Source organism: Penaeus vannamei, chromosome 35 (genome assembly GCF_042767895.1).
Source record: "Penaeus vannamei isolate JL-2024 chromosome 35, ASM4276789v1, whole genome shotgun sequence".
Lineage (NCBI taxonomy): Eukaryota > Metazoa > Arthropoda > Malacostraca > Decapoda > Penaeidae > Penaeus > Penaeus vannamei.
In genome coordinates this window covers 15,145,085-15,160,084 of record NC_091583.1, presented here as the reverse complement: position 1 = coordinate 15,160,084, position 15,000 = coordinate 15,145,085, and the positions used below count along the sequence as shown (strand labels likewise).

General features: G+C 40.4%; 1 protein-coding gene across 10 annotated transcripts in view; it reads right to left on the bottom strand.

The window, feature by feature from the left end:
- The window catches only part of LOC113808168 (homeotic protein ultrabithorax), a 945,716-nt gene that overhangs the window by 224,510 nt on the left and 706,206 nt on the right, over window positions 1-15,000 (bottom strand). Inside the window, exon 6 of one of the 10 annotated variants that reach the window (XM_070114338.1) lies at window positions 5,313-5,324. The exons of the other annotated variants lie outside the window; for them this stretch is intronic. Coding sequence (XP_069970439.1) covers window positions 5,313-5,324 — 12 coding nt within the window. The remainder of the gene's footprint in view (window positions 1-5,312; window positions 5,325-15,000) is intronic. 10 annotated transcript variants of the gene reach the window in all.

Sequence of the window (15,000 nt, the reverse complement as noted above, 5' to 3'; positions counted from 1 at the left end):
GAAGTTTAGTTTAGGGATGAAGCGCTGTATTTGTCAGTAAGGGTTTGGTTTTCTTTATTCATTTATTTCTTCACCCCTTGCTTTCATTGCAGCATAAAATAAAAACAATATAACTTCGATCATTATCTGGAAGCCAATTAAAAAAATGCATTTGCAGCAACAAAGGACTCCGCAGCGCCGTTGTATGAAAGGAGAGCTAATATAATAAACAACTCCATTTCGTCTACACACCCTACAGGCCATGTAAACAATGCAAACATATATAAACTCCAAAAGGGAAGTTATAATTTTTGAGTTGTTAAATTTGTAACGTCCTGAGGTTGATGGATAATCTTTTATTCCATTTTTGCCGAGGACTTTTCCCTGTATGGCAATTGTGGCCGTAACTGTAAAAATTGAAATACTAACTTTTGTGACAATGGTGGAGTGATAAGGGAATTTCTTTCTTCGTGCGATAACAGGGATGATAATGATACGGTGATAATGATGATCATTATGATGATATCTAAGTAAGTGTTCTTTCTCCGATCTCATTATTATAAATCAGTTTGAAAAGTAGCATTCTTAAAAACCCCGTTACTGTCAGCACTTAACACACACAATTTTGCTATCTAAACCTCTGTCAACTTTATTACTTTTCTTATAAGTAACCCCCCTCCCCTCCCCACTACTTTTTTTTCTTTTCTTTTCTTTTCTTTTCTCAACGACAAAGAAGAAAGTAGAGAACAATAAGAGAAGTAAAGTTACTTTATTCAGCTGCTCAGTATTCATATATATATTTTTTCTTTCTTTCTTTTAAGTAACATTGTGAATGTAAAACAGTTTCTGGGTGATGAATATCAGAGCGGGTTTACCCCCTCCCCCCCCCCCCCTTTCCTCCTCCCCACAACCTCTCCCCCCTCTTCTTCCCTCCTTATTCCCTCCTTTCTACTTCTTATCTACCTTTCTCCCTCTTCCTTTTTTTTCTTTTCTTTTCTCCCTCCGCATACCCTCTCTTCTAGCCTTTGTCAGCTTTGTCTTTTTCCTCCTTTATTCTCGCCCCTCCTTCTTCCTCTTCTCTATCATTCCCTCTTTCCTACTCCCTCTTCCCTCCCTATTAGCCCTCCCCCCACCTTTTACTCCCTCCTTTCTCCATCCTATCCTTATCCCCCACCTTCTATTCCCTATCCTCCCGTTTTTCTGCTCCCCCTCCCCTCTTTCATGCCTCCACCCCCTATACCCCTACCCTCACTATCCTCAACCCCCACCCCATACCCCTACCCCCACTATCCTCAACCCCCACTCCATACCCCTACCCCCACTATCTTCAATCCCCTGTGCCCCAACCCCCACTCTCCTCACCCCCACCTAATACCCCTACCCCCACTATCCTCCCCCCCATAACCCTACCCCCACTCTCCTCAACCCCATACCCCTATCCCCACTCTCCCATGCCCCTACCCCCACTATCCTCACCCTCCCATGCCCCTACCCCCACTCTCCTCACCCTCCCATGCCCCTACCCCCACTCTCCTCACCCTCCCATGCCCCTACTCCCACTATCCTCAATCCCCCGTGCCCCTACCCCCACTATCCTCAACCCCCCATGCTCCTACCACCACTATCCTCACCCTGCCATGCCCCTACCCCCACTCTCCTCACCCTCCTATGCCCCTACCCCCACTATCCTCACCCTCCCATGCCCCCTACCCCTACTCTCCTCCACCCTCCCATGCCCCTACCCCCACTCTCCTCCACCCTCCCATGCCCTTACCTCCACTATCCTCAACCCCCCATGCCCCTACCCCCACTCTCCTCACCCTCCCATGCCCCTACCCCCACTATCCTCACCCTCCCATGCCCCTACCCCCACTCTCCTCCACCCCCACCCCATACCCCTACCCCCCACTATCTTCACCCTCCCATATGCCCCTACCCCCACTCTCCTCCACCCGCCTTGCCCCCTAGCCCCACTCTCCTCCACCCCCCATGCCCCTTACCCCCACTATCCTCAATCCCCACTATCCTAACCCTCCCATGCCCTTACCTCCACTCTCCTCCACTCCCCATGCCCCTACACCCACTCTCCTCCCCCCCTCCCCCCCATATTTTCTCCTGTTCAGCATTCCCTCCGCAACCGGCCTACCTGGCGTATCCGACATGCAATATTCATGATGGAATGTGTAATGACGCTGACTCGACCCCCCTCACGCACTCACACAGACACACACAGACACGCGCACATGCACACGCACACGCACTCCTTCTTTGTCCCCCCTCCACCCCCACTCTCACCCCGCTCCTTCCTCCCTCCTTCTCGTGATGGTCTCTTTCTTCTCCTTCTCTTCACTGCCTTTGTTCTCTTTGTTTTTAGTTGTTTTTTGTTAATGTATATTCTGTCTTGTTCTTCTTTCTTTTCTTTCTATTTCTTATCGTAGGGTAATCACCTTTTTCTTCTTTATTTTATCATTTTTTTTTTCCTTCGTCATTCAAAGTTTTCCTTGTTCAGTCTTTCCCATATTTATTTATTCTTTTTTATCATCATCTACTCTCCTTCTCCTTTTCTCCTCCCCCACTTTTCCCCCTCTTCCCCATCTTTTCTTTCCTTACTTTACCTTTCCCTTATCACCCTCACTTCCCCATATCTCCCAACCTCCCAATCTTTCCCTTCTCCCTACCCTTCTCCTCCCCTTCACTCCCCTCCTTCCCTCCCTTCCCCCTACTCTTCTCCTCCCCTTCACTCCCCTTCTTTCCCCCTTCCCCCTCCTTCCCCTTATCTCATCTCCCCCCCCCCCCCCCCACCCCCCCTCACCTCGCCCCCTGCATCCCCCAATCCAATTAGAACAATTTAATAAGATTCCTCACGTTTGCTGAAGACATTAATAAATCAATACTTTTGCTTCGCAGAGGTGGGGGTGGGGTGGGGTGGGGGGGGGGGGGGGTATGGGGGGTGGGGGTTGGGGCTTAGAGGACTGGGGGGAAATACGGAGAGACGGGGAGGGAGGGGGGGAAGGGGGGGGGTTGAGGGAAATGCCAGCTGAAGACGGGGTTGGGGAGGGGTGAGGGGGAGGGATGGGGGGGATAGTAAAATGCTGCCAGGTGAAGGTGAAGGGAAGGGGGAGGCGAGGTGAAGTTAAGGGGCGTGGAAGATTGAAGTTAAGGAGGGATTATGAGGTAAGTTAGTTTTACGCTTTAATATCAGGTTTTACATTCTATCAAACGTTAACGAAGGCTTAAGCGTCTTTAAAACCTTCCTTTACATAAAAAGAAAACGTTCAATGGAGTATAAATAAAAGTATAACGAAAAACATGAAACACACAAATTAACAAATAGCTTTTTTTTAGATATATATATGCTGTTCATAGTCCTTTTTATCATCTAATATATTTTTTTCCTCCACCCACATATCTATTTAATTTGTCCATCATCCTCTGTATCATTACTAAATTATAAATCGGCTTCTTGCTTTATCCACAAAATTTGTTGAATTACAGCAGATCAAAAAAATAATCACATTAAAGCAAGTCTAGGAGGGGCTTTACATAATGCAACAACACAATATCCATTACCCATTTATGTTATCACCTTATCATTAAAGTTATTAGTTAAGTCATGTTTTTTACTTTTTTTTCCTATTCACTTTTGCCTTGCGAAGATGATGGCCCGTTATTAGTGATGTGATAAGTTTCGTACATATTTTCTCTTTCTCTCTTCTTTCATTCTCTCTATCTGTTTCTCTTTCTCTCTCTCTGTCTCTGTCTCTCTCTCATTCTATCTCCCTCCCTCTCTCACACTTTCTGACATTCTCCTTCTCTCTATCTATCTCCCTCTCTCTCTCTCCCTCTCTCCCTCCCTCCCTCCTTCCTTCCCATCCTCCCTCCTCGCATCCCCTTACCCCCACCCTCTCTCTGCCTCTCTCCCTCCTTCCATATTTTTTTCCTATTTTCAGATTTCCTTATCTTTTTCGATCATGGACCATACGGAGGTCACCCGATAAGTACGTTCACAACCTCGAACGTGTGGATGTGGTTCTTGTGTGTCTTACAGGCAATCGCTCGGTGTGAAAAGGATGTTCCAATTTTTCTTTGGATCAATTTAAAGGTGCTGGGGAAGGTGGTGGAGGAGAAGGAGGCGATGCGGGGAGGTGGAGAGGAAGAAGGAGGGAAGGAAGGAGGGAAGGTAGGATGGAGGGAAGGAAGGAGGAAAGGAAAGAAGGAGGGAGGGAAGGAAGGAAGGATGGAGGAAAGGATGGAGCGAAGGAAGGGTGGAGGGAAGGAAGGAGGGAAGAAAGCAGGGAGGGAAGGATGGAGGGAAGGAACGAGGGAAGGAAGGAGTGAGGGAAGGAAGGAGGGAGGAAAGGATGGAGGGAAGGAAGGATGGAGGGAAGGAAGGAGGGAAGAAAGGATGGAGGGAGGAAAGGATGGAGGGAAGCAAGGATGGAGGGAAGGAAGGGGAAGGGGAAGAGGTAAGTAAAGTGAAGGAAAAGGGGGTAGATGAAGGGAAGAGGAGAGTATATTAAGGATAAGGGAAGTGGCTAAAGAAAGGAAGAGAGGAATGAAGGAAGGGAAGAGAAGGAGATGAGAAGAAAAAAAGAGAGAAGATAGGAAGGTAGGGGAAAGAAGGATAGAGGAGGGGAAGAAAGAGAGGAAGAAGAAAGAATGTAAGAATAAGAGGAAGGAAAGAGGAGCGAAGGATAGAAAGGAATAGGAGCAGAAGGAAGAAAGAAAGAAAGGAAACGAGATGACCAGAGACAAGATAATCATCGAAAGGACGAAGAAAAGATACAGTCAAAGAAAGAACCAAAAATGGAGAAGAGAAAAAGCAAGGAAAAGACAGAGAGTGAGAAAGAAATGAAAACAGACAGACGGACAGACAGAAAGAAACATACAGAAAGAGAGAAAGAGACAGAGAGAGAAAGAAACATACAGACAGAGAGAGAGAGAAAGAGACAGACAGAGAGAGAGAGAAAGAGACAGACAGAAAGAGAGAAAGAGACAGACAGAGAGAGAGAAAGAAACATACAGAAAGAGAGAAAGAAACATACAGAAAGAGAGAGAGAGAGACATACAGAAAGAGAGAAAGAGACATACAGAAAGAGAGAAAGAGACAAACAGAAAGAGAGAGAAAGATACATATAGAAAGAGAGAAAGAGAGAGAAAGAGACACACAGAAAGAGACAGACAGACAGACAGACAGACAGACAGACAAGCATCCAGACAGGGTGAACTGAACTTAGCGTGGTGACGGGAGAGAGCAAAACTTTGTACAAGAGGTCGGCTAAGCTACAGAAATGATGAAAAACAACATTTACTTGTCGTCCAGAATCTCTCACCTTGGGACATTGCTAGAAAAAAAGAGAACAAAAATTAAACTCGAATTCTGCTAAGTCAAAAAAGGTGAAAACAAAGACATTGCCGTTTTTTTTTTTTTTTTTTTTTTTTTTTTTTTTTTTTTTTTTTTTTTTTTAGCGATTGGAACGTAATGTCTTAATACTGTACATGTAAATAATCGGGAAACAAATAGGAGAAATTTGAAAAATAATGGTAAAGAATTCTGCGATTTCGGACTTGATAAAAACGAATTTTAAAAGGATAGGAATAATAGTAATAATGACAATGATAAGTGAAATGACATCCATAATAAGAATGTTGATTGTGATATCAATTAAAAAATGATAATAATGATAATGATAAGGATAGAAATAATGATATTGACAATGATCATGTTCATGATGACGATAACAATGATCATAACCAAAATAGTGATAATGATAATAATAATCGTAATGATAATAATCATATTAATATGATAGTAATGATAATAATAATAATAATAATAATAATAATAATAATGATAATAATGATAATAATAATAATGATAATAATAATAATAATGATAATAATAATAGTAATAATAATAATAATAATAATAATAATAATAATAATAATAATAATAACAATAATAACAATAATGATAATAATAGTAATAATAATGATAATGACAGCAATAATCAAAATAACAATAAAAATAATAATATCAATAATAATAACGATAATGAAAATAGTAATGATGATAATAAAAATGATAAAGATAATAATAAATAAATAATGATAAAAATAACGATAATAATAACAATAACAATAATAACAACAAGAGCAACAACAAAATTAAAGATGGTTAATAGTAATAATCCTAATAATATAAATGATAATAATAATATTAATCATAATAATAATGATAATAGTGATAATGATAATAACAACAACAAAGTGATAATGATACTGATGATGAAAATAAGAATGGTAATAATAATGTTGATGATAAATGATGATGATGATTATAATAATAATAACAATAATAATAATAATAATAATAATAATAATAATAATAATAATAATAATAATAATAATAATGATAATAATAATGATAATAATAATAATAATAATAATAATAATAATAATAATAATAATAATAATAATAATAATAATAATAACAATAATAATAACAATAATAATGTTATCAATAACAACAATAATAATAATTATAATGATGATAATAACAATAATAGATAACAAAAATTACAATGATTATGAAAAATAATAATAACAATAACAACAAAAATCAATTTAAAAAATATTAACGCATGAATAGAAACGACAATGTTAACAAAGGGATGATACTAGCAATGTTGATGATGCATTAGAAATAACAGTAACAATAACAAGGAGGATAATGATACCAAGACAATAATAATAATCGTAATTATAAGAATTATAATAATAACAATAATAATCTTAATGATACTGATATGATAACAATAAGGATAACAGTAATAATGATAAGGATAACAGTAATCATAATAATGATACTGATAATAACGATGAAATAATATAATGATGATGGTAATAACCACAATAATAATGATAATATAATAAAAAGGACAACAAAATCAATAACAGTTTCTTACGAGTCGCCAAATCCGTTTTTTTTTTTTTTTTTTCTTCTTCTTCTTCTTTTTCTTTTCTTTTCATGTTTTTCGTTTTCTCTTCGGAACAAAAACTCTCTCTTGTTCAAGGATTAACGCAGGGGGATTGGCGCTTGTATGTAAATGAGCTAGGATAGGATAGGATAGATGAGGATAGGACCAACCAGCTCTCCCACCTCTCTCTTCGTCCCTCCCCCCTTATCTATCCCGGGCCAATAAGTCATCTATACCAGATTGCAATATTCATCTGTTCAATTATGATGTCGATAGTGATGATAATTGATAGTCTTTTTTATAGCAACAACAACAACGATTAGAATATTGATAATGATATTAACAGTACTAAATAATGATATTAACAATAATAGCAATGATAATGTCAATGATAATGATCATGATGATGGTACTGATGATGATAATACAAATAACAACAACAGCAACAGCACTAATAATAATGATAATAATAATAATAACAATAATAATGAAAATGATAAAAATAACGCTAATAATTATAACAAAAATAACACCATCAATAAACAAAAAAAAGAAATGTCCCAATAACAACAATACCAAACGCAAAAAAAAAACAAAAAAAAAAAAAAAAAACAATAAACCTTTTCTCCAGTCGACTCAAACCTTCCGTCTTCAAGAAACCACCCAAGAAAAAGGAAGACGGCAAAGATCTACCCAGCTACTGTCTCTACCCTTATCAGGTGGGTAAGTTGAACGTGCGTATATATGCAAATTAACCCAGGGGAAGAGGCAAATTACAAGATGAAGGGCTGCGAGTGGGTTGTCTGTGCGTGGAGGGAGGGAGAGGGGAAGGGAGGGGGGAAGAGGGAGAGGGGAGGGAGAAGGGGAAGGGGAAGGAGAGGGAATAGGGGAAGGGTGGATGGGAAGGGAGAAGGGGAAGGGGATGGGGAAGGGAAGGGAGGGAGGGGAGGGAGAGGGACGAGGAAAAGGATGGAAGGGGAGGAAGAAGGGGAAGGAGAGGAGGGAGAGGGGGAGGGAAAGAGGAAGGAAGAGGAAGGGGGGAGGGAGAAGAGCAAGGAGAGGGCAGAGGGAAAGGAGAGGAAAGCGAAGAGAGTGAGGAGAGGGGAAGAAAGGATGGAATGCAAGGAGGGGAAAGGAATAGGACCAGGGTGGAAGAGGATGAGGAGTAAGGGAAGAGAGGAAAGGGAGGTTAGAAACAAGAGGAAGGGGAGTGTGTGTGCGTGTGTGTGTTTATGTCTGTGTTTGTGTGTTTGTATGTGTGCACGTGTGCGTGCATGCATGCGTGCGTGTATTTGCATGTGTGTATCACAAACATACACACACCTCTTAGACTTTTCTCCATGCAATTTACATATATTTCATATAAAACAATTTAAACATACAATACAGCCACACAGGCTATAAAACACTCACAGTAATCCATCATGTGGCTTGTTTCTATTCTAATTAATATCCCTCCCTTCATTATCTCTCCATATTGTTCCTCCGTCCCACTTCCTCATTGATGACGTCACGAGCTTTCCCATAGTCCAGCCACCTGCTCTAAATACCTGCCCTAAAAGATCTAATTAAGATACCGCCGGCTGTCAATCTATTAGTCAATCTGTGACTTCATTACGCAAAACATGACACACCCACGCACATACACGCACACACACACACACACACACACACACACACACACACACACGCACACACACACACACATACACACACACACACATACACACACACACACACACACACACACACACATACACACACACACAAAGCTACCGTAGAGTACAATGACCTTCCCAAACACCCACAGAAAAAGAAAGAAAAAAAAAACGAAAAACAAAAAGGAAAACAATCGAAAAAAATGAAAGAAGGAAAACGAAAGAAAAAAAACTTCAACACGAGGGAAACGTCATAAAAGAAACAAAGTTCACGCAAAGACAAAAATAAATGCAATTGATAACGCTTACACACCCACTCCCGGGAACGAGATGTCAAACGCAAGAAGATAACACGAAGTAATTAATTCCCGCAGCGGAAACCTTGTGCGATTGTTTGCGACACGCGATATGAAAGTGATCTTATCGGTAAATCGTTTCGATAAAGGTTCGGTGTCTGTTTTCTCTCTCCCCTTTTCTTCTTGCTGTCCCTGTCTATGTCTCTATCCCTGTCTATGTCTCTCTCTCTCTCTCTGTCTGTCTGTATGTATGTATACATATATATGTATGTATTAATATAACTATCTCTCTCTCTCTCTCTCTCTCTATCTTCATACTCCTTCCCTCTCTCTAGCTCTTTCTCTCACTCTTTATCTTATTCTTCTCTATGTCTTCTCTCTCCCTCCTCCCTTCTTTCCCTTCACCATCCCCTTTCTATACCCTCTCTCCCTCTCTCCCTCCCTCTCCTCCTTCCCCTCCTCCCAACCCCCACCCCCCACACCCTCTCCCAACCGTGACAATGGACGCCCAATAACAGGCCCTTAAGAGAGAGTCGAACCCGATGGAGATTTATTAATGCCACTAACTTAAAGAAGACATTTGTTCATTCAGGCAATCGACAAAGATCACTCGACGCTGCCCACGATCACAGCTCGATGTCTCAATCAGGGTACGATGCAAATATTGTCGCTAGATCCCTGCGGCGACGGTGCTTGTAGCATGCAAAAGGCTTTCTGGTAAATATAGTTTATAGGTCAAGATAAATGCTATGCTTGCATTCGAGTATACATACAAAAAGATGGATGGGTAGGTAGGTAGATAGATAGATAGGCAGTTCGATAAATTGATAGATACATAGGCAGTTCGATAAATAGATAGATAGGCACTTCGATAAATAGATAGATATAAAGATAGGCAGGTAGGTAGATTGAAAAAAATACACATGTATTTTAGTATATACACCTATAAATGTATGCACTTTTCTAAGTACAAGAACACGACCAAGTTCAGCACGACCACATGACTGAACGCGCACAGTCGCACACGCCCGCACACGCACACGCAAGAACGGCAGAACAGCTGACACGAATCAAATGCAGTTCTGAGAGCCAACACGAGCACAGAGATACTATACTGGCGCGACCGTATGTTGCAACAGTATGAATATGTAAATAACGAAATGAACATGTATGAATTAAAAAAAGTTAATGAACATATCTATATTAATGAGAAAAACGTCTCTCCAAAAGAAGTAGAAGATGAGAAAGAAAAGAAGGTGAATAAATAAGTCTGAAATTTATATAAATGAACAAGGTTGCAGAACTCATACATAGGCGATGGCGTAAGCTTGTGATGAATGCATAACGCAAAACAATAAGTAAACTCTATGCCTACGCAACACTGTAACTAAACGCCGAAGCCCGGGTGTTAAAAACGTGTTGTAAAAACGGTAAACGAACAGGGTAATGGGTAACAGGTCGTTGCTGTAACCACGGCGAATACAGCTATTAGAGACGCCAGTGAATAAACAGGATGATAATTCAATTTCAGGAAACAGCGGAACCGACCACTAATAGAGGGGAAGGAGGGAGTATCCCCCTCTTTCTTTCCTTCTCTTTTTTCCCACTTCTTTTCTTTGTTTTTCCTTTCTTTTTTCCTCTCTTTTCTTCTTTTTCCTTCTGTTTTTCTCTTCTCTTCACTTTTTTACTTTTATCTTCTCTCCCTCTTCTTTTCCCCATCCCTCTCCCTCTTTCCCCTCTCTTCTCTCTCTCTCTCCCTACCTCCTTCTCCCTCCCTCTCTCTCTCTCTCTTCCGCACACAGGCCTCTTAGCCATACATCTTTAGGAACAGCGCTATTTCTTCAGCCTAAACCCTTCCGCTGCCTTAGGTATTTCATCATTCATCCGTTTCTTTCTCGTCGGTGAGTGAAGAGTGAATAACTGTAGAATGATATTGGCTAAAGGAAAGGGAAGAGGAGGGAGGGGGAGAGAGAGAGAGAGAGAGAAAGAGAAAGAGAGAGAGAGATAGAGAGAGAGAGAGAGAGAGAGAGAGAGAGAGAGAGAGAGAGAGAGAGAGAGTGAGAGAGAGAGATAGAGAGAGAGAGTGAGAGAGAGAGAGAAAGTGAAAAAGAGAGAGAGAGAGAGAGAGAGAGAGAGAGAGAGAGAGAGAGAGAGAGAGAGAGAGAGAGAGAGAGAGAGAGAGAGAGAGAGAGAGAGAGTTGGGGGAAAAATAGTTCGGGGGTTGGGAGGGGTAAGGAGGGAAGGAGGGATGAGGGGAAGGGGTAAGGGGGGGGGGTGAGTTCTTGAAGGCAATGTGTCGACGGGATGGAAATATAGACTAGGGGGAAATTCTTAGTAACTGTGTAAATTTAGCAATTAAGGATTCCGATGGGGGAAGTTGCCTTCGGGGCGAGAGAGAGAGAGAGAGAAAAAAAAAGAGGGAACACAAAAATTAACATATCAACCCTTCACGAAGTCCCTATAATTTCGTAGTCAACAAAGGTTTAATGGCCCTAATAGACACTCATGAGTTGCTGGCCACATTTGTACGGTTCTCTAATTGGCCGCTAGAACCATAATTATGGGCAATTATTACAAACTGTATATTCCCTAGCCGCGGCCTCGCGTAGAGCCTAACCTGCCCGTATCTCGGCAGAAATTACACCCTTAAGTTATCTCGTGAACTGTCGTATTATCAGCCAATCACGTGGCGTCGCTGGTACTCCTAACGAACCAATAAGCTCGCGAAAACGAAGCGGTTTCGACTCCAGTTCGACCATTGGCGGCGCGAACCGGGACGAGCTCGAGGCCTACATTTCAAGGATTCGAAGCCCATAAATCTTCTGTTCTCCGACGCCGATGATAGTATCGACGTTTACAATGTGCCATTAATTCATACATGCTCCATAACGTAACCGCTTTGGGCTACGTTGGCGGCGTAAAGAGATAGGGCCTAGTGAAGCCAGGCGATCAGAGTTCACAAAAGGCAAATGTTAGATTGTCCAGTTACTTTCCTCTTTTTTTCTATTTTTATTTTATGTCTATCTCTGTCTCTTTCTTTTTCTTTCTTTTCTCATTCTCATTCTTCTTCTTAATCTCCTTTTTCTTCTCTTCTCTGTCTCTCTGTCTTTCTCTCTCCTTCTCCTTCTCAACCTCACCCCCTCCATCTCCCTCTCCTTCTCCCTCTCTCCCCCTCTCCCTAAACGATCCCCGGAGCAGGAGAACCCCATCAATATTCACCCTGGAGGCTCCGGCGGCCAAGACGGATTCCAGATAATAAAAACCCTTCGGAATAACAACGAAAGGAAAACAGACGCAGCGCTGGCGGAGGTGACGGGCGCTGCGGTGCGTCGTCAGGTGAGCGCAGAGGGCCGGCCGCCGAGTCCGCCGCTGAGGTCTTCATTAGCTCCAATCTCTGTCCTGCCTTCCAATATCGGTGCGGCGCTCGGTGCGTTGACCGCCGAGGCACCTGCGCCCTCGCTCTCACGGCCGCGGGTGGAAGTGCACTTGGCTGTCACACGTACTTGAGTAGGAATTTATTCGGGGTTTATATTTAGATGTGTGTGAGTAGGTTTGTGCATATATATGTATATATATATATATATATATATATATATATATATATATATATATATATATATATATATATATATATACATATATATATATATATGTATATATATATATATATATATATATATATATATATATATATATATGTATGTATATATATATATATATATATATATATATATATATATATATATATATATATATATATATATATATATATATATATATATGTATGTATGAATGTACATATATGTATGTATATGTATAAATATGTATATATATATATATATATATATATATATATATATATATATATATATATATATATATATGTATGTATATATATATATATATATATATATATATATGTATGTATATATATATATATATATATATATATATATATATATATATATATATATTTGTATGTATGTATATATGAATATATGTATACCACTTTACTTATCTATCTATTCATTAACGTACGTTCATTCCACTGTAATGGATATAATGGTAAACCTGACAATACATGTATGTCTGTCCATACACTTAAAGAGACGTGCCCTTCATAACAAGCATCACAAAAATAAATAAATAAATGAATCAGCTAAACAAAGAAGGCAAACTAACCTATGCGTTTAAACAACAAAACCGAAACGTAGAAGAGAGAGAGAAATGAAAGTGGAAGAAGAGAATAATCCAAGAGACAATGATAATACCGATAAAACGAGCTGACAAATAAACAGCGACAAGAAACACAAAACAAAATTTAAAAATAGGCCTCAAAAGAATCATCTTCCTAACGACAATGAGGATAATTTTCCTTAGGTAAATGTGACCATATATGGGGATGAAAAAGCAACCAACAATGGTAATAAATTTTCCTAGGCAAGTGAGACCCCAAAAAGATGATGAAATAGAGAGAGACAGAAAAGTATAATTCGAATAACAATGATAACAACAGTTCATAGGTAAATTTGGCTTACCCCCCCCCCAAAAAAAAAAATAAATAAATAAAAATGGATTGAAGAGACAGAAAAATAATAATAATCCGTAGGAAATTAAGACCCCGAAAATGAGAGAAAATTTTTTATTATAATTTCTAACAAGAATGATCATAATATCTCGTAATTAAACAAATTAAATAAAAGAAAATCAAATCAAAGAAGAGAGATAAACAGACAAACAAAGAGAGAGAGAGAGAGAGAGATAGAGAGAGAGAGAGAGAGAGAAGAGAAGAGAAGAGAAGAGAAGAGAGAGAGAGAGAGAGAGAGAGAGAGAGAAAGAGAAGAAAAGAGAAAGAAAAGAGAAGAAAAGAAACAAGAAGAGAAAAGAAGAGAAGCGACGAAAAAGAAAAGAGAGAAAAGAAAAGAATTTAATAAAAATAGAAGAAAAGAAAAAAATAAATAGATACAAGAAAAAAGAAAACACACACACACAAACACACACACACACACACACACAAACGAATCGAAAAGAGACACAGACACAGAAGCATAATTTCCCCGTCGAGAGCGAGGGCAATCTAGATCTGAAATATTGTTGGAACCTGCGCCCTTAATTCCGGACAGCTCGTCTAGGGCTCCAAAAAAGAGTAAGTTTATCACCCTCGCCTGTACGTAATAGGGTGTGCCAGTGCCGAGGTAATTTAATAAATGGTTTTCACTCGAAACAACTAAGAAAAGAAGACATTAGCATTAAGGCTGTGGGTGATGGATAGCTCATTACCCTTGTTTCTGGGGGATGAGGAGGGAACGGTGGTGGTGGTGGTGGTGATGATGATGAGCGTGGGGGGGAGGGGGGGGGCCGGGGGGGAGGGGGTGTGATGAGGGTGGTGGTGGTGATAACTGTGGTTATGGTGATGAGTGTGGTGGTGATGATGATGAGCGTGAGGGTTTTGGGGATGAACGTGGGGGAGGGAGGGGGTGATGAGTGTGGTGGTGATGAGTGTGGTGGTGGTGAGTGTGGTGGTGATGAGTGTGGTGGTGATGATGGGGATGACTGTGGTGGTGGTGATATGTGTGGCGGTGGTGATGATGAGCTAGGTGGGGAGGGTGGGCGTGGTGGTGGTGATAAGTGTGGTGATGATGGTGATGAGTGTGGTGGTGATGATGGTGAACGGGATGGTGATGAACGTTGAGGATGGTGAGTGAGTTGGTGAAGGGAGAGGATGAGGATGAGGAGGAGTGTGGTGGTGGTGGGAGAAGATGGTGAGTGTGCGAAATGATGATGATAGAGAATAGTGACGAAGGCACAAAACGGGGATGATAGCAAAGAATGGAACTAAGAGAGAAAAAAAAAAAGAAAACGGAGATAATGGAGAGAAAGATTCATTATGGTAAAGAATGGTGATGTTGATTCGAACGATAATGATGGAGAAGGTAGTGATGAAGAGAATGTTGGTGACATAAATAGTGGTGGTGATAACTTCGATAATGATTACAGAGCGGTAGTGATGACGGTGGTGGTGGAGTGTCGTGCTAGTGATGATAACGATGATGATAACTTTTGCACTAATAATAATGAGGAAAAAAT